Source organism: Ciconia boyciana, chromosome 3 (genome assembly GCF_034638445.1).
Source record: "Ciconia boyciana chromosome 3, ASM3463844v1, whole genome shotgun sequence".
NCBI classification, from domain to species: domain Eukaryota; kingdom Metazoa; phylum Chordata; class Aves; order Ciconiiformes; family Ciconiidae; genus Ciconia; species Ciconia boyciana.
In genome coordinates, this window is record NC_132936.1 from 88,469,291 (window position 1) to 88,488,492 (window position 19,202).

Consider the following 19,202-nt stretch of genomic DNA (forward strand, 5'->3'; position numbering starts at 1 on the left):
CCGTGAAATATTTTTACTATGCAAATAATTATATCAACTATCAATTTCATCAAGTGACCCGACTGCTGAAGACTATACTACCAATAATAAACAGCAACAGACACAAGCACAGAATAAATCTATTTGAAAATCTAATTTGTTTGGTGCACACTCTTCCTGATTTATTTTAGAATACCAAAACCTCAAAAATATTCATATAAGCATTCTAATAAACATACTCAGTGGAAGTTCATTAACCTTATTATTATGTTTGAAGTTTATATTTCAAGAGCACAGTCTTACTCTGCATACTTCAGAACTGATAAGACTGTGTGTGCAGAAGGAACAACTGGATATTTTAGCCAACCAGACAAATGGCTTTGCAATAGGAACAAAACCATTTTTTAATTAAACAGAAAAACATACTGTCAGAAGTCATCTTCATTACTTATTTTTCCGTAAAGAACACGTTGTGTGCCAATACTGCACAAAAGCAATTCCTATGATCCTTGAAGTTAACTGTTCAACTGAGGAAATTCAATTGATTTTTTACTGGCAAATTTAGTTTCTCAAAGCAACAGTGGACAGAGTAAACAATGAATGACTATGATTTCTCTAGTTATAATACTCCAATAAGCCATATCCACCTCCATAAGCATAAAAGCAAAATACGCGCATTTAGATATTTACATATATTTTATACCTATACATATATTTTATACCTATTACATATACCTGCAAAATACCTCCTTTTATTTTAATAGCTCAGAATAAGATCTTGACTGAAAGACATTTGCCATGTTGATTTGGAAAGACTCAAAATGCATGCTTAAAAATTAAGAGTATCTATATTTTCTTAACCCAAAATGATGTTGAACACAGGGTAGAATTGAGAGCTCTGTTTCTAATGTAAAATAATTAAGAAATCTTTTTCAACAGAGAAAGTAATGTAACAGCTTTTTCTTTCTCACCCACTCCTAGCACACTGCAATCCAAACGATTTCAGTGGGTTTTTTTAAACTCCAGAAAGGTCCTCAACTTGTATTTTTAGCTTTTATCCTCAAAGTGCTTCTCTACAATGTCCTTACATAACCAACCAGTGGTTGAGCTCATAAAGTAACCCGATTAATATACTTGCTCTGATTATTTATTTTAGAGTTTCTTGAAACCTCATGATACTGCCAGGGAACAGTCACACTCGTATCAAGTAACTTCAGAGTAGCACATTTTTGTATCATCATATACAGGCTCTTATTTCAATTCCGGTATTTGTCAGAGAAGTACCACACCAACAACCACACATTTTTAAAATTCCAGTTCAACAACAACTGAAAAAACAGTTTGTATCATTGACATTGTAGCATAAACATATTCTGCTCATTCGTATGTCTTCCATTTTCCTTTTATTTGAACAAAGCAAAAAAAGGAGAAAAATCTATCTTTTAAAATTACACAGCTCAACTGGCAGATTAACAATGTAAAACAGTTGGGGAAAAAAAAGACTTTATCAAAATAGAAGGGGTTTATAGCAACAAGTAAATTCTTACACAAGTACTGAGATAAAATCAGCTTCTGTATATAAAACAACTTAAGTCAAATTGAGTTTCACTACTGAGTAAGATAAATTCATTTTCTAAAATCATCCCCAAAGTGTTGATCATTACAGGAACAGGACTGGGTTTAGAGAAAACTGTTCCAATTGAATTCCTAGTACTCGCTTTCTCCACAAGCTGGTTTGGCTCAGTGTTTTAATGCTATTTTAATTTTCTTAGATATCTCTTTAAAAATAAGTCTGAAAAAGATTTCTACCGAAACACAAACAATCAGAAAGTAGATTTTTGCTATGAGTCCCTTCCAATCACTTCATTTCCCTATTTCCATAAAACAACTTTTCAATAAAAGGTAGAAATAAAAGGACAATTCAGGACAAACTTCCATTACGTTTTCTCACATTATCTTGAGTCATACACCTACTTTCCTCTTGAAAGCCCAGGAAGAAAAAAGGAAAGGAAAAGATTTGGACATTTACATAATAAAAGAAAAATCTTTGCTGAGTTTAGGTTGGTTTGCAAAATTTATTTTTGGTCCACTGACAAATTATTACTGAAAAACAGAAGATTAAGTACATACACCTAGTTCAGAATAATCATTCATTTGTATTAACACAAAAAGTTGCAAAGAAAAACATGACTAACTTCAGAGAGCAGCAGTCCTATGACTATCAGTTGAAACCACCCTGCAGAAGCCAGATTATTCAATGTCATATAAAGACATACCTTTTTATCGTATACATCCTGCCAGTTTACTCCAGCAAAGAAACTATGACGCATGATTTCTTTTGCATCATCGGGGCCTCCACCAAGTCTAAAGAGAGTGGGAAAAAAATCATATTAAACAAGCATTACTCTTAAAGGGAGATTAGGTTATTGTAATGGTTGGAAGAGTAACCATTTGTTTTTTACTATCTGGGAACAATTCTCACCCATTTAGTAGGTAATTCTCACCTGTTTAACATGAATTCAGGTGATCTTGAGAGAAAATGTGATAGTAGAAGTATCCACGCCATGGTCTATTTTATTACAGGGTTCATTACTGTCCATGATGAGCTTTTTTAACAATTCATTCATTTTAAAAACACACTTTCGTTTTCTTGAAAGACCAACTAATGTTCTGGCACTATTAAAAACCCAAACCAACCCAACAATGCTGACATAAAATTTTGCCAAGGAGGTGCCAGGCACTGAATCAGTAATGACTCACACATCATTTTTATACAGTGTTCACTGCTGTTGCATCTGGGTGCTGTAACAATTAACCAATTACCATAAAATAGTCTCAATCTGAGTCAATTAGTATAAATTAATAAATTGTAGGCCTGCTGAGAAGGTTATTTAAAGGCCATTGTAAATAACCACACTATTCGCTGTTGCCCATAGCTTGCCAAAGCCAGATTCTGGCAAATCCTCTCAGGAAGTGAATTCCACCTACTACGGGTGAACTTGCCCAAGGTGATTTGAGCTCATGGAAGTGGTCACTCCTGCCAAAAGAGGAGGGTCCCACCCCTGCCCATACCTCTCCCCTCACTTGCACCTACAGCATCGTTCCCACTGACAACTGTGAGCTGAGTCAGCTCCCTAACCTGGAAGAAAACTAACCCCACAATGAGAAAACAAGAAAGAACTGGCTGGTTTTTGTGGCATTAGCAAGTAAAATTTGACTCAACAAGTTTAGTGAACTCCCTTGAGCTGCTGCTGTTTGTGGAGAAAGAAACACATACAGTGAAGGGAACCTCTGCCCCTTTCAACAGCACATGGACTTTCAGGACTGCTCAGCTCTCATCTAATTTCTTCCTGAGACCAGCTATCCTACTGGTCTAACAAGAAAGAAGCTGCAACAGAAAAAAAGCTTATCTTAACTGAACAAGCAGCCCATACATCTTAAATATTGACAAGAAGAATGACACGAGTAGTTTGTGTTTCATTAAAAGGAACTGCTAAAGATATAAAGACAAATTTTAAAAGCAACCTTTTAAGTAAGATAAATGCCTCTCTAAAGCATTTAATTTATTGCAAGGAGCAATAACTCCCACAACCGAAAAAAAAAAAATTTGGATTGGTATTACCCTGCTGCCAAATTACAAAAATATTCTGGACTACTACCTCAGTCTTGCAGTAAATGGGTATAAAGTTATTTCCAAGCTGTGTTCCTCTTTGTTTCTCAACTACTCATTGTAAAATTCTCTACATCTCTGCTAAGCATCCCAGTTAGCCTGCAGTCTCCAGACTTCTCTCAATATCTTCCCATCCAGCTGCTCAGAGAAAAGCTGAGTTGCAGTTAACCTCTGTGCTCCCACCCTATTTAGCATTAGCTAGCATCAGAACTTGAATATGAATAAGCTTGTAAATGTAAGTCTGTAATAAACACTACTGTCTGCAAAGATTAATTAGAAGGAAGTATCTTTCCAGTTCTAAAGGTTAATATATTTGATGGGTCAGATTGTTTGGAGGTTAAAATGCATTAGGAGTTGCTACAGAAACAAATTTTTACTTTACTCTCCATGTATTTGGTTGGTTGGTCACAGTTTGCTTTTACTGCATACAGTAAATTCAGTTAAACAGGCATTCTGGGCAGCAGCAGAAAGGCTGACCGCTTGTGCTGTCCTGGCTGCTGCACTTGGCTGCATGCAGGCAAATCCCTCAGGGAGACATGGCAACCAGTCCTGCCCTGAGTGCCAGCGAGCAATGCCCACTACTGAAAACTTCTTGAGAACAAACTGAGGATGCAGGAGGACTAGAGAAGACTGACAGATAGAAGAATGCCTGCAGCCTTAAAACATGCCAAGAAACTCACAAGAACAACAGAGAGACTGGGGAAAAGAGGGGACCTACAGACAAATCTCACTGACTTAACAAAGACAGAGATTTGTTTTAGAACCAGAGGGGACTGGACACTGCTAGTCTAGTGCAGGAGCCACTGGAAAATGGCTCTCCTAGGCAACAGTCCCAGCGGGAAAAGCCCACCACAAAAGGGCACAGGCAGCAGCTGAGTGATGCTTGCTTTCAAACCACTGTATTTAAACGTCACTCAGATGTATTCTTTAACAAGTTTCCAGTTTACATGGTCTAATATGTGATCTATTTATGTGCCCTAATAAAATTTATCTGTGGCTGTCTATACATGTCTATACATGGCACATTCACTTCCAGGAAAAAGTGGTATAGACCCCATGAGACATTACAGCCAACTCAGGGTTAAGTCATACTCTGAAAAACGATTTAGAGCTTTCCCTTTGTTCCAGTACACAATCTAAATCTGAAAGGATCCTATGTTTTCTGTGAATGATTAAAGAAGTGTTCTCCACATGCTTTTTCCCCTTTTGCTTGTTAAACTCATTGTTGCTGTATCGTTGCTGTATTGAAAAAGTGGAAATCTGAGACAGTATGGCTGCATATGGCCCTTTCCTGTGACTGACAGGTCCTTCAGCCAGGAAGACCAGGCACCACTGACCCAGTATAATTAGAGTATTTATTACGCCTGTATATCCAAGTAATTTCACTTACCGCTTATTTGGATCCTTTATCAGTAGGCCTGATAGTAATGATTTTGCATCTGCAGACAGAGTTCGAGGAAATTTTATGTCCTCCATTAGTATCAGTTCAAATAGTTTCTCATGATCTTGGTTGTAGAACGGTAATCTTCCACACATCATTTCATACATGACAACTCCTAATCCCCACCAGTCCACTGCACGACCATAGTCATTATCTTCCAACACCTAAGACAGAAACCAAAACCAACTGTAAGACATGCACTATTTCAGACATTTTTCAGTCTATTTGATGCATCTCTATACGAATGTGTTTCCAAGACTTTATTTTCACAGTGTGCTACAAGGACTCCCAGAACCTGGCTCAATACATGCAACTGCAGTACTGACCCATACACCTGAGCTCACTGAAATTCCAGGCATATCGGGGACCATACTCCTAAAAGCAAAATATAAAATTGAGAATGACCTGCTCAAAATGACCATGACTGCATTTTCCCCTTTCCTATGTCCTCAACCATCCCATTTATAGTGTACACAGTTTTAGGAAGAGACCCTTCATCTACGGGCACTACTGCCTCAGTTAGCATTCTTCTGGGAGAAGAAGTGAAGCGTCTTCTTGCTCAGTCATTTCCTCTCTCCTTACCCCACCTGTAAGAATAAAGCCTCAAATTTAGAAACACCTTAGTCTTACTAAGATAAGCTTAGCTTCTTTATGATCTTTGTTTATATTAGAAGTCCTCAATGCGCTTCTCCTAACAGTTTCATTAGTAGTTCAAACAGCTGAACTGTGCTAATGCAAAGAAATATGACAATGTTTATATGATACTATGTTTACTGTGACACTATGTTTATATGATACTATATGATCACAGGAATATGGTAACATTTATATAATTTGTTAACATAATGCCTCCAGTGTTGCGTGCCTAAAAACAGCCTACTCCACAGACCTTCTCCCAGCAGCCCCAGAGAATTGGAATAAGGAAGCTAAGCAGCGTGTCTTGACCTTAATACACCTTCACATTAAACTGTAGAAATGGAGACAACATAACAGCAGCGTACACCCATAATGAAACCATAAGCAATAAGGACACTGAAGGCTACTGAATATGTACATATATAATTCCAATTTCTGTGAATTTCTAGAAGATCATACCCTTTCACTCAAAAAAGATAGAACAGTTAGTTAATAAATGGTAATACAGAAGGCACTACAACTGTATGTGCCAAATTGCTGATATTTGCTGCAGAAAGATCTATTAAAGAGGCAAAAACCTCAAAACAAGAAATTAGACTTAAATAATAAACAGTTAGAAAGATCAAAGAAATGCAACTGATACAGTTGGACTATATTTATAAAGAATTAAATACTTCTTTATAAAGAATTGTTTCTGCATCATTAAAAGGCAGATTCTGAAAGGCAGCACATGACTGATTTAAAAAAACAAACAAACAAACAAACAAAAAAACCCAAAAAACCACAAACACCAACTAATCCACAGAAAACAAAATACTTTTTACAACATGAAGATGCATGCAATCACCACCACCGAGAGCTCAGCCAGATTCAAACCGTAAGCAGACACACAGGAACGGTCACTTACATATACAGTAGTGAAAATCTGGTGATGTGCAGTAAAGCCTTCAGGCTTTAATGAATAAGGCAACCTCCAACAGATCAGAAATAACTTTTTTCCCTGTGTACATTATCTTGTGATTGTCTAGAAAGTGTAAGATGACTTCCAATAATTTCCTCTGAAGCAAGGGCAGACACAGTCCTCACCCATCTGGGGACACTAAGTGGCCGTGACCACATTATAGGACACATGCACTACCCTAGCCAGTCCTAACGAGGGGCGTCGAGCTCGTTTACCTGCCTTTCCTTTTTCTCCCCAGTAAATCCAACCCTGCTCTGAAGTATCTGGTACATGCTATTAGCAGAAACAAAATGCAGTCTGATCCAGTATGGCAATTTTGACAATCCCACAGTAATTAATGCATTCACAGTCCTAGTTTTCACTGTCCTTAAGGATTAGTAGTAGAAACATGATGAAAAGAAGTGTATTACAAATCCCTCTTGTGTATATAAGATTAAAAAATCATAAATATTAACACATTAACACATACTATTTACAACTGTGCCAAAACACACAGACTCGTTACATCATTGATATTTCCAAATAGAGAGTGAAATTTTGGAAAGTGTAAAATACAACAAATTATCTGAATAAGTACATATGACAAAACTAACTAAAATAACTCCTGCATTTTAAAAGTAATTAAATGTTTTATGAGTTTGAGCATATTGCAAGCTATTTGCTGAAAAAACGTATATGAAATCTGTGACGCTTGTCTTTAAATCACCGTTTCTTCTGCCACAGAATAAAAGCATTGTATATTTTTCTAGTATATTTATTAGCACTGTTACCATTTCTCCTATTTGTACAGTGAGCTACTCTTTTCTTTTGAAGCTAGTAAAATATATAAAATTGCAAGGCAGTGGTAGATTCCTTTTACAAGTAAGTTGAGGTGTGGTTTGCATGTGTGATTTATAAAAGAAGGCAATGGGAAGATAAAATGTATCATTCTCTGAACAAGGCAAATCACATGGCCAATAGCTAAAGCAAACTGTATCTGGGGCTTTACCTAATGTATGCAGGACTTTACCTAATAATAATAAAAAGTATGAGCAACCTTTTGCTGCATTCCCACAACAGCAACAAAACAGTGGTACAAAAAAAGAGCCAAATGTGATTTTTAACCTCTTTTTACATAAAATCATAAAAAAGCATAAAAGCTGGATTAACTGCCTCCCGAACCCGCATATCACCAGCCGGGTTCTCATCCCCAGCTGGCAAAACTGGCAACTCTTTATTTTTGTTTAAATACCTGGTTTACAGCCAGCCAGACAAGCAAGAGCATCAAAAGGGTTTCATTTAGGCAAAAGGAAAACAGCCTGAAAATAGTGTAAATAAAGCAAAATGCATCTCAACTTCTTTTAATATAAATATAATAAAATTGTGCATAATGCATTCACAGTAAATAGACACAATTATTTTCTTTAAGTGATTTCTATTCCTCATGGTGTTAAGAATCTCTAGGATTTGTAGACTGTGACAAATCAATGGAAGTGCTGGAGTCCAGCAGCTCCTACAACCAAATCCATACAATTAGGGCAAGCATGAGAACATGTCTATACACACTGCCCCGGCATTACAGAATCCTTTCCAAACAATTCTTGGATTTGAGGGATTTGTTTTTAATTACACTGAACATAGGTCAAGAAAGCTTCAACTCAGTGCTAAAATGAACATGACACACAGCTGCAGGCTTTGTACCTATGAATAATTCAATCTTTTGCCTACCATGAGATGGATACCTGCTTTTAGAAATGCCTCCTTTGGCTGTGAGGACTGATACTGCTGTCCCTCCAGTATTTGTGGGGTATCCTTGCATATATGGGGTACCAGCCTAAGCACCTGGCCAGGCACAGACACAGTGGAAAGTCTGATCTCTTGGACTTTGTACACTGCCCTTAAAAGCTGCCTCCATCATCTCCAGACAATTCTTGTCCCCCTCTATAAGGACCCACAAATCTGTCTTTAAGCAAATACACTGTCCTAACAACCCAGTCCCTTCAAGGTCACAGCAGGAAAGGCAGCAGGCCCACCAAAACCATTGTAAAGGGCACAAGCTCAACCACTCTGGTATCTGTTGTAAAGTAATACATGAATATTTCCTAGGGGTATCACACAGAAGGATCATATGGAACTCATAAGCTACAGAAAGAGCAGCTACACTGAGTACATACTACAGTTGGGTGCATTTTCATGAACTAAAGATGAAGTTACATGCTTTCTTCCACAAAATTTGTTTAAATAGTCAAATCATTCAGATATGTGACTTCCGTGCCTTCATCTGCTTCACACAGCTGCCAAAATCCCAAGCCACCCCGTCAAGATCTAGGTGAGGTTTTAGGAGATGAGAGCTCCAGCACAATGTGACTTCAGTGAGTGGATAACATTTATAGTCACTCATCCCTATCTTACACCTCACATCATCACTGTACCCAAGTGACTTCCCAGTGTTGAGTACAGCAGGACATGGGCTGACTGCAGTTCAGTCTGGATGATACCACAGATTATGGGAAATAAAACTCAAGAAATGACCATCACTTTTATTACTTGAGGGAATCTTTAACTCCATTTGCTTTTAGGGCTCTAGTTCAACAACTGGTTCTTTCAGAGGCAGTGCCAGCCTAACTCACACTCTTGTTTCTGTTCCCTCACCACAACTTCCCTTACCTTGCCAAAACTATGCAACACACTACATCAGAGATTAGACCAGTACTAAGACAAAAAAGAAAAAAGTTTCACCCTGGGTTATTTTTCACCTGAATCAAGTTTTCTGACCTAAGCCACTCAATTGCCACGGGAACAGTTGTAGTAGCACAAGGGGGAATGCCAAGGCAGGCAGCAATCGGATGCAGCATTGCTGCAGAAAGAAATGCTTGTCAAACTCTGCCCCGAAGTTACACCCCAGAAGTTACACTGACTCTACCAGTTATTCCTGCACATACAGACAGCTGCAACAGCCGTGCTCACTTAATGGGAAGATTAAGGGCCTGATTCTCTTCCCAACCTGTATTTCGCTAAAGCTCTCCAGCAGTATAACAGGGTTCCAAAGTGGGCATAAACTCATTGCTGCACTGAAACTACTGCAGCTTTTACAGGTATTGATGCTCCTCTAAAACTTACACCTACACCTGCAGTATGAGGACACAGCCTGGGTTTATGTGGATGCTTTTAAAAAAGCTGCAGAGGTGCTACTGAAGTTTGTATTTTTCCAGTCTTAGATAAATATGCAAGAGATTAAATAACATACATGCTTCCTAACGAGCAAGAAATGTTAGCCAGGCATCTGCTTCCAGGCATATGCAGGTATGTTAGTGCTTTTATGGACGTTTAGAGGCACTGGCCAGTATTACAGTTTCAGCTAAGGGAAAGCTATTTATTTACCTTAAAACTTTCATTTGTATTGTGGTCAAAAGGCAACTCAGCTCTTTTTTAAATTTACTGAGATAGTGGGAATAGCCAACTGTAACAAGGGAAAACAAAGTATTCTCTAGTGAATCCACTGTCTCTGCACACTTTGGGGTTTCTGGAGAGTATTATCGGCAATGACCAAGTACACAATGAGATGGTGCTTCATACACAGAGCAAAGACCATCAAGCCCTACAGACAAAATAAAAAATTCAGTTCACAGCCTGAACTTTGCCTTTGTGATGACTAAGACAACACAAACACTGCAGGGCTGCTAAGTTTGCAGTAATTCAATTGTGTTTGCCCCTCACACATAACAATTCATTTTGCTGACTACAGATCAGAAAAGAAAAATATTCTTGTATTTGCATTTATTGACAAAAAAAAAGCGCAATCTTCTAATAGTATTCCCCACTGCTGAAAAGTCCAGTGTCTTGGACTTGAAAATATTTAAAGTTAGTACCACTGGAAGTTTTCTCTTTCCCAGAAAACAAAATCCATTAAAAAGACTTCCTCCTCTACTTCACCAGTGCTTGTAGATTTTAATCTTTAGGTTTTTCAGCTGATACATCTCCAGGTGTCCTTTGCCTTAGGTACGTCACTCCTTTAAGAGCCTAACATACAGTCCACAGAATTTGACGTCCATTTAATTTTGATGGTGAAAACCAGTGAAAAGATATATTTTATTATCTCTTTATTTCTTCAGTAGTTAGAGGTGAAAGTTTTTTGGGAGGCAGCAGCTTGAGACACATCTGCAAACTCTTATTTACAAGGGCTTGGGGCAGAGACTTAGGAAGCAGGCAATTAAATGAGTCAGCCAAAGAGAAGTCGATACAAACACATGCAAGGCTTTTACAAGATTCTGTGAAAATAAACTTTTTTAGGAGGTTAGCCAGCAGTGTAACAGGTGAAGTCTGTGACCATCTTAAGTCAATCATGTATTTCCCCTTGCCTTCTGTGAAACTAGGATTCTCTGATACTTCACTAATCACAGAATACTGGACAAGGTATGACTGCCTCAGACACACACAGAGCTGAACATAGAAAATCCCTTAATTCTGCTTTTACTGCATTTTCTTGAAACAAAACATCCTTGATGGGCAGCCTATGGAAGATTTTTGGTTACACAGCAGAAATTCACACAACCAAGAAATGCACTTCCCACAGACCACTAAATGGTAGTTAGTTGCTGTAACTTCTGAACTCTGCAAACACAGACAAATTTAGCAATAACCTTAAGCATGAAAGGCTTCATACAATTCATTGTCAATCTTCTACAAAGGGTTGTCAGCATTGGGTTTTATCTTTAAAAGAATAATATCAAAATATTGGTTTCATACTTTGTGCTAGATAACCAAGGCAACTTACTGGAAAAACAATTACTTTTTTGACCTAGTTATGGTTTCTCTTAATACATTAGATATAGACTTTCTCATAGGACATTACAAATAGCTTGTTGTTCAATCAATAATTTTGACAGAGCAGATGGGAAAATATTTAAACATCTAAACAAACTGTCTGCACACCTATGTTGTGAAAGAAAACTGAGAACTTGGATACACCAGTGTACTGTTAATTTAAGGGGAAAAAACTGTTTTCAATTAACCTTACAGTTCAGGTGTAGTGTATGTTCCTTAAGCATTCCTGGTAACCCTTCACACATTTTTATTGCTACAGTTGTTGGTCTGCTAACAAATATTCACCCACGTATTATTCAACAAAAGTTAACAAGTATATTTATTAGAACTTTCTATCAATTGTGGTAACAACTACAATGACAAAGTTTATAATCCAACACTAATGAAAAAAGGTAATACACATATCTTTATAGAAACAGACTTTTATCCAAATGTATGAAAATCCTTCCTGCAGAATTGTATGTTTGCCAAGTATTATACAAATTTAGTTACTAAAACGGTATCTTGGTATGAACAGTGAAAGTATTGCTGCATCAATAGCAAAAAACCACTTGAATAAATACTCATTGCTTTTATTATACAGAGCTGAAAAGACAAAATGCCAAGGTTATAGATACCCTGGGAAATGGATACCTGAGAATTAAGTCAAGGAAGAAAGTTTTCTATTACTGTTCTAATTTCCTACTGCTCTAATTTTTGCAGGTAGTTTTTCTCCATTTTGTATCAGGCTTGCACTGCTGTTTTACTTCTGGTCCTAATGCAGACTATCTTCCTAATACATTTTTGTACTAGAGATTTCCCCCATCTTACCTAGGTTTTTGTTATGCAACCTTAAAAAAAAATAGCAAACTAAAATCTTTTTCATTTGCTGGCACACATTGTGCTGCATCAGAAATGGTACATTCTGGTATAAATGTGACTTAAGCAAAGCCTCCTAGAGTAAAGAGCATGCAATACCAATTAATGCGTTTAAACTCCTACAAGGGACTCTGACTTCAATAGAATTTAAAATATTAAAAAAAAAAAAGAAAAAAGTTAAGCTATTGCACATGAAAAAAGTATTCTAACAAAGGACTGTAAGAAGTCAATGGCAACCCTGGCAATCAAATAAAAAACCCAAAAACAAAAAATGAAACCAAAAACCCACCAAAAAACTAAATCAAAACAAAAAAACAAGAAAACAACCACATCACATTAAAAAGACCCCTCAAAAGTAAATCCTATTCAATGGACAAAAAAAAAAAAAAAAACACCACAAAAAAAAACCACCCCACCACCAAAATAGAAAGCTAAAATAACTCTGTTCTAGAATTAATACACACCTTTCATAGAAGGCAGCAACTAGAAGCAAAAGATGATTTCAGTCTACAGAAAAATGGCACTTGTCTCTCATAACTCTACCAGCTCTACTGTTGGAAGAAAAACTGCAGACTTCTTCATATCTGTATTAATTATCACTGCACTAGCAGCAGTGTCCATAACATACACTGCCATAAGATGCAAGATGTGTAAGAAGTAATAAATAATAATAATACTGTGCTATTTCTTTCTGGTTGCTCATTCTTCCTGAAATGATTTTGAATTTTCACCGATGTTAAACAGCATTTGTTCAGCTTTTGTTTATGCTTCATTACTCTTGGAAAAACTAAAGGCTTTTGCTGAGATGGAAATAATGTTTGCATTGATTAAATGAAAATTAATGAAAAAAGCTTCAAGGATGTTATTGAGACAGTCTTTGTAAGAACTGTCATACTTATGTGTTTTACAAAAAAAATGTGTTTTTTATTAGAAAATTGCTCTCTGCTTTAAAGTTCTGGTTTGAATACAACAGTTTATTTATGGGCAGCGTGGAGCTAATCTGTTTTCTAGTCTTTTGTTTGTTTTATTATTTTTGCATATTTGTTACATCTTTCCCCTTGAGAAGTCTGATACTGCATGTGGACAATTAGTTTTTGTGTCTGGTGAGATTAACCAGATTGCATGAAAATTCAAATTCTTGTTACATCACTGGTTATCTGGCTTCAAGAGAAAGTCTAACTCTTGCGCTAATTTATCTGTTGTTGCAGCAACTCTTCTGTATGTGTAACTGAGCAATGCTTTCATACCCCTATCTAAATGCCCCCCATCTTTTGATCTTGGTACTGGTTATTGCCAATAAATGATGTTCTGCTCTGGATACCCTGCCTTGTCCACATTCCATCATGTTCATCTCAGGGCCTGCTGGCAATGCGAAGCTGACAAAAATGCCCAAATTCAAATCACTAGCATTTTTGATGACTTAGGAGCATAAGATGACACACTGTAGTACACTAAAATATAATAAGTGATAACAAAACAGGAAAAAGACCACATTTGAATTTTCACAAGGTGCTAGCATTTCAAGATAAAACAACTTTTTGTATTTCCATTTCCTTTCAACGTAAAAATATAATTTGGTACTTGGAATTCTAGTATAAAGAGAAAATTCCATATTGTGAGTCTCCCATAAATCAGAAGGGAAAATATTTTCAGGCATAAATGCTATTCCTCCTCACACCCCCCACTGGTCCTCACCCAGAAATAAAATGTAGCCAAATATACAACAGACAGCTGTTCAAGAGCACACGCCAACACTAAACCACATTTCCACAGGTAAAATAAATTCTATTGTGCCTCTGCTAAGAACGAGATTATGCATGAAGCATCTAGGTAAACAGAGAGTAAATAAACTTGAACTATCCTTTTGAAGCCAAAAGAAAATTAGTTAAGCAAAGCACAACAACGTGAACAGTGTTTGGGTACTGAGCAAACTAACTATACTTTCAGGAAAATGAGTTACCAGAAGTTGGGGCTTTTTGGTTTTAAGCAAAAGCCAACAACCAAAAGCAAAGCATTCTGCCTCACCAGGAAACAATAATGTCTCATATTATAGGTTAAGACAAACACCTACTCAAATATAAAAAGAAAATATAATTATGGCATCAGTGTTGGTAGCAGACTTAGCAATTAAATATTCGTAAGATTAGATACTTTTTATTTTATGGAATAAAATACATCTCATCACTGAAATTTTTTAAAAAGGAATCTTTTTTTTGTTTATATAACTCAATAGATAGGAATGTTAAGACTCCATTAAACTAATGCAAATGAATAAGCAAATCTTCAGTCCTCATAGTAGGGTAGGTCCTTGGATGTGGTGGTCCACACACAAAAGATGGTATTTTTTTGTTGATTATACCTTCTCTGCTTACTTAGCTTTACATTTGCCTATATGACAAAGAGGTAATGCTGCCTGTTACAGATTAGCTCTAGTCATACGGGTATCCCCTTACACACATAATTTATTTACTCTTGTAATAGGAGGGTTAAAAATCTTTCTTGTGACATCACAAGAAAAATATTATCACAACCTGTAAAACTACCAATATGTGACACTAAAGAATGACCCTTTTGACAGCATTCTTTGAGCATGGAACACAACTGATTTGAATACATCATTTTAAAAGGAAGAAAGAATACAACTACCACCTTTCCAAGTCTCTGGCTGATAAAAGCTAATGTTCTATCCCTGGACAAAACACTATATGACATACTTTCCTAAATATACACTGCACACTCATAAGTTCCATTTCTTTTTATCAGTAAAGTTTTTTTGAGTGGTTTTTGGTTGTTTTTTTTTTTTTTTTTTGGCAGGGGGGGCACTCTATTTTGTTCATTCTAACTTGGCGATCAAAGAATTTTTATTTTTACACTATTACAGAAGTGCATTTTTCTAGGTTTCCAAAACCACCTTATTCAACCTTCCCCATCTGTCACCATCTGCTTCTTTTTAGCATGTACTTTTTGTGTGATCACATAAGCATGTGAAAAATAACTAACATTCAGATGATTGTCTGCTGGTACATTTGAGGACTGGGCATAATAAAAGTGAACTGCCAAAACGTACTTAACACTTCTAATTTTGTTGGGTCTTGCATGTAAGCTACATTTGATTTTCAAACTGTTTTACAGTTGGAAAGTTGATCAGGTACTCTAACTCAACAGTAAAACTGAGACTACATAATTAGCTCAGCACTAAAAAGATTATATTCAAAGAGAGGAACAAAACCCAGAAATACATCCACACGAGTTCACACATCCATCTTGACTGAGTCTGTCTGCACAATGTTGCCTGAGGCACAGGATAAGATGCCACAAGCAGCCTACTTCTGGACAGTCACAGCCTGTGTCTTCTCTCCAAGCTACCACAGGACAAGGAATAAAGGACTCTCATAATTACAAGGGTGTGTGAAATCTCATGGAAATGCTGGAGAAGCAAAGACACTAAGTCAAGGGCAGAAATGCATAGAAATGCAATGCAATTCCTTAACAATGCAGCAGATACTGCTTCTAGGTGCAAAGTAACTGGAAATTGCCATCAAGGCACAAAAGCTGAATGGTGGAGGTATCTGTTTCCAGAACTCTATCATGCTTCAGCACAGCACTTCTACTTGTAAATGCACTTCTTAATACAGTTTTAATGTAAAAAGAACAAAACGGGTCTAAAGTTAGAGAAACAAACTTAGCTCCCACCCTCCAAAAATACATTGACCTCAGTTTAAGAGAATTTCATATACAAAATTCTTTGTCTTGTTAGAGCACTACAGGCCTCCCAGGTCTCTAGCAAAACCACTATGAACCAGAATACCAATATATTTGTATCAACACAGACAATATGGTGGAGTGTCTCATTATCCTTTCCCTAAAAAAAGAATTAACAGAAGTGAAGAAAATAAAAAGAAGCCCAATAACAAGAGGAACTACCCCTTCCCCTAAATAAACCCAAAAAGCCACTGACAATCAATCTTCATTAATGCTCACCAGAGGTAACCAAATATGAGTGAGAACTTGCTCTTTAGAGCATCATGGAAGACCGAGCCTAACAAAGTTTCTTTTCCATTGTCTGTCCTTACGCTATTGTTCCAACTCTTAGAAGTACATACTGGTCTTAAAGCCTTGTGAATGCAGATGCCATCCACCAACATCTTCACAGCTGCTTTCCCTTAATCTGTGCCATTTTCCACGAATTCCCTTTTCCCCTATTTACCTTTTCTATCCAGTAGTTCTAGAAGTGGAAAATAATGGCACATACCTATTATTTATATAAAAGTTGCAGAGAATTTCAAAAAGCACATTACTTTGATGCCTCAATTATCTTTACATTCAAATTAAATTTAAAGGAAAAGGAGATAAAAAGGAAACTGCATAAGCCACGACAAAAATTATTCTACCCTTCAGTTCCTCTATATTCCTAACCAAACAACTCTCCAGCAAGCTCCTCTTCATTTTAAGTTGCTCTTCTATTTCTTCTGCCTTTTATGTCTCTCTGCAAAACATTCTACTCACTTCTATTAAGAGAAAATTAATAAAATAACATAAATGTCTTTAGTCCAAACTCTCTTTCCTGCCCACAACCACATTTTTCTCTATAAGAAAAACCTTCTCCTCTCTAAGCTGTGTTTTCTGGCCTATCAATCTACCTGTGAGATCATAAGATTCATTTCATGAATTCCTTTTACCTCCTGTTAACCTCCCTTGCTATCCTCCTCCTTATTTTACTCAAATTCTTTTCTCTCCCCCATTAAAAAAAAAAAAAAAAGAAGAAGAAAAGAAAAAGAAAAAGGCTTTGGCCATATTACCCATGCAACTTCATTTTCTCTGTAGTATAACGTGCTGGTCTTTTTACATCCTCACCTTAGCTAATCGCCTTCAGTTGGCCTGCCTCAGTTTATCCATGATGTTGGCTACCTTCATCAAGTTCTTTGCAACCAAGCACCTTCATGCTTTTCCCCACACCTGAAGGAGCTCTTCTGTAACATTCACTTTGCAACTTCTGTCTGCATTAAAATCCCTGTTTAAAACACTGCTTTGCTCTGATGCCTGCAAAAACTGAAAACCTCAATTTCCACGCTAGCCTGTCTCAGTGCATTTCAGTGGTTCCCTCTCTGCCTATATATCACTTAGTTTCAACTCATATCAGACGAGCTATGTGACAGATCATCATATTCTCAGTCCAAAAATTTACCAGACTGCCTTTGGCAAATATCCTGATCCAATACAAGCAAGCATTAAAAGAATGAAATAAGTGTATAGCTGCACCAGTGACAAAATGCTTTTTCTGCCTCTACCGCAACATTTTATAATCTGCATATACCGCAACATTCTTAGAAAATTCAACTTCAATTCCTGTAAACATGGGAAAAGTGTTTTTTCTTGCTATAACCATGCCTGCAGTATAGGCTACCATGCTTCCCCTTGCTGAAATTCAGCCACTGAACTTCAATAGCCAAGTTCTAGATTTTGGGTCACCCCTACATCAAAGCCATATCCTTCCCAAAAAGAAAAGCTGTAAGTAAGAAATTAAGTGAAAAGTGAGGAAAGACAGTTGCTTCTTCATAAAAGAGTTTTACCTTTCATTTCTCTGAGATAAAACTCAGGGAAATAATTGATTACATATGGTCTCTCTCACTCCCATTTCTAAAAAAAAGATGACAAAAAAAAAATACTGGCCAAACAAGCATTGTGTAACTGATCTTAATATTTCCTTCATCTCCATTGGTCTCATTTTAAAGTAAGTTATAAGACATGCAGATCTTCTCATGCCTGTGGACAAAGGCGACAAAGGCTATGAATGTACTCTGGTCTTATTTACTGTCACATACCTCTAAGTGATAGTAACTGCATAAATTATATTGAAATGGCCTTGCTATATATTTTTTTTTTAAATAAAAGACTACTGTTCTTATAGGAAAGTATTCATCCATCTAGTCTGTACTTTTATGCTAATAAAACTTAACGAGGTCCTACCATTTACCCTGTTATTAGAATACACCTAAATATCATTGATCATCTACATCTATGAAGAGTCATTTGAATGATCATCCATGAAGTTTCCTTACTTCATGGATGATCATGGATGATCCTTACTCCATACTTGGCTATGAAGAATTGTTCATAGCCAAAACATCTTCTCTCCTGTTATTAAAAAGACTAAAAGCTTCAAAATGAATTTCTGGTATTTAAACTTGTATCTCCCGTGACATCAAAACTTAGTACCACAGTGACTGTCCTACTATAACTAAGACTGTGCACTCAGTCCTAAGAACTTGAACTGAAATGCAGAGAGCCAGAAACTGCAATCTCGTATAAGAAATTAAATTACCCTTATAAATGATCAGAGCTGCAATAACTTTTACTTCTCTGCCCAAGTAGCTTCATTTCCTGAATGTTCTATTAAAGAAAGTCTGTAGAGGTCTGTATCTTTATTAGCAGGTCTTTGATCCTTGACGATCAACTGAAAACTATTCAAAATCTAAACTGCTTTTAAATGTCTCAAAGGTATATTTACAAGTACAAGTACTTTCTCAGTTTTATTCTTTCTTTATTAAGCAAGTGATACTGCCTGGAAAAGACATATGGTCCTGTCCTGCCTTTGCCACTGCAAAAACTGCAAAAGAAACATTTTGTGGTATTTTTCTGAAAAAAATCAAGAATACATCTGTGTTTCCTAAATGGGATCACAATTTATCTTTTCCTCATTGGATCTATGTTTATTCTCTGACACCACAATGATCTCAAATGTGACAGCTTACTTTGAAGGATAACAATGGAAACAGACTCCTAAGAAACGGTCTCTTCTTCCTGAAATACTACTAAGGAATGAGAAACTACAAAATATTTTATACCTTTCAAAT

The 19,202-nt window shown here is 36.6% G+C and overlaps 1 protein-coding gene across 3 annotated transcripts in view; it reads right to left on the reverse strand.

The window, feature by feature from the left end:
* Positions 1-19,202, reverse strand: part of AKT3 (AKT serine/threonine kinase 3) — a 158,558-nt gene that overhangs the window by 15,452 nt on the left and 123,904 nt on the right. For all 3 annotated transcript variants that reach the window (XM_072856485.1, XM_072856486.1, XM_072856488.1), the window contains exons 11-12: positions 5,040-5,254; positions 2,256-2,343 (exon numbers count right to left, since the gene is read on the reverse strand). In XM_072856485.1, the coding sequence (XP_072712586.1) occupies positions 2,256-2,343; positions 5,040-5,254 (303 nt within the window). The remainder of the gene's footprint in view (positions 1-2,255; positions 2,344-5,039; positions 5,255-19,202) is intronic.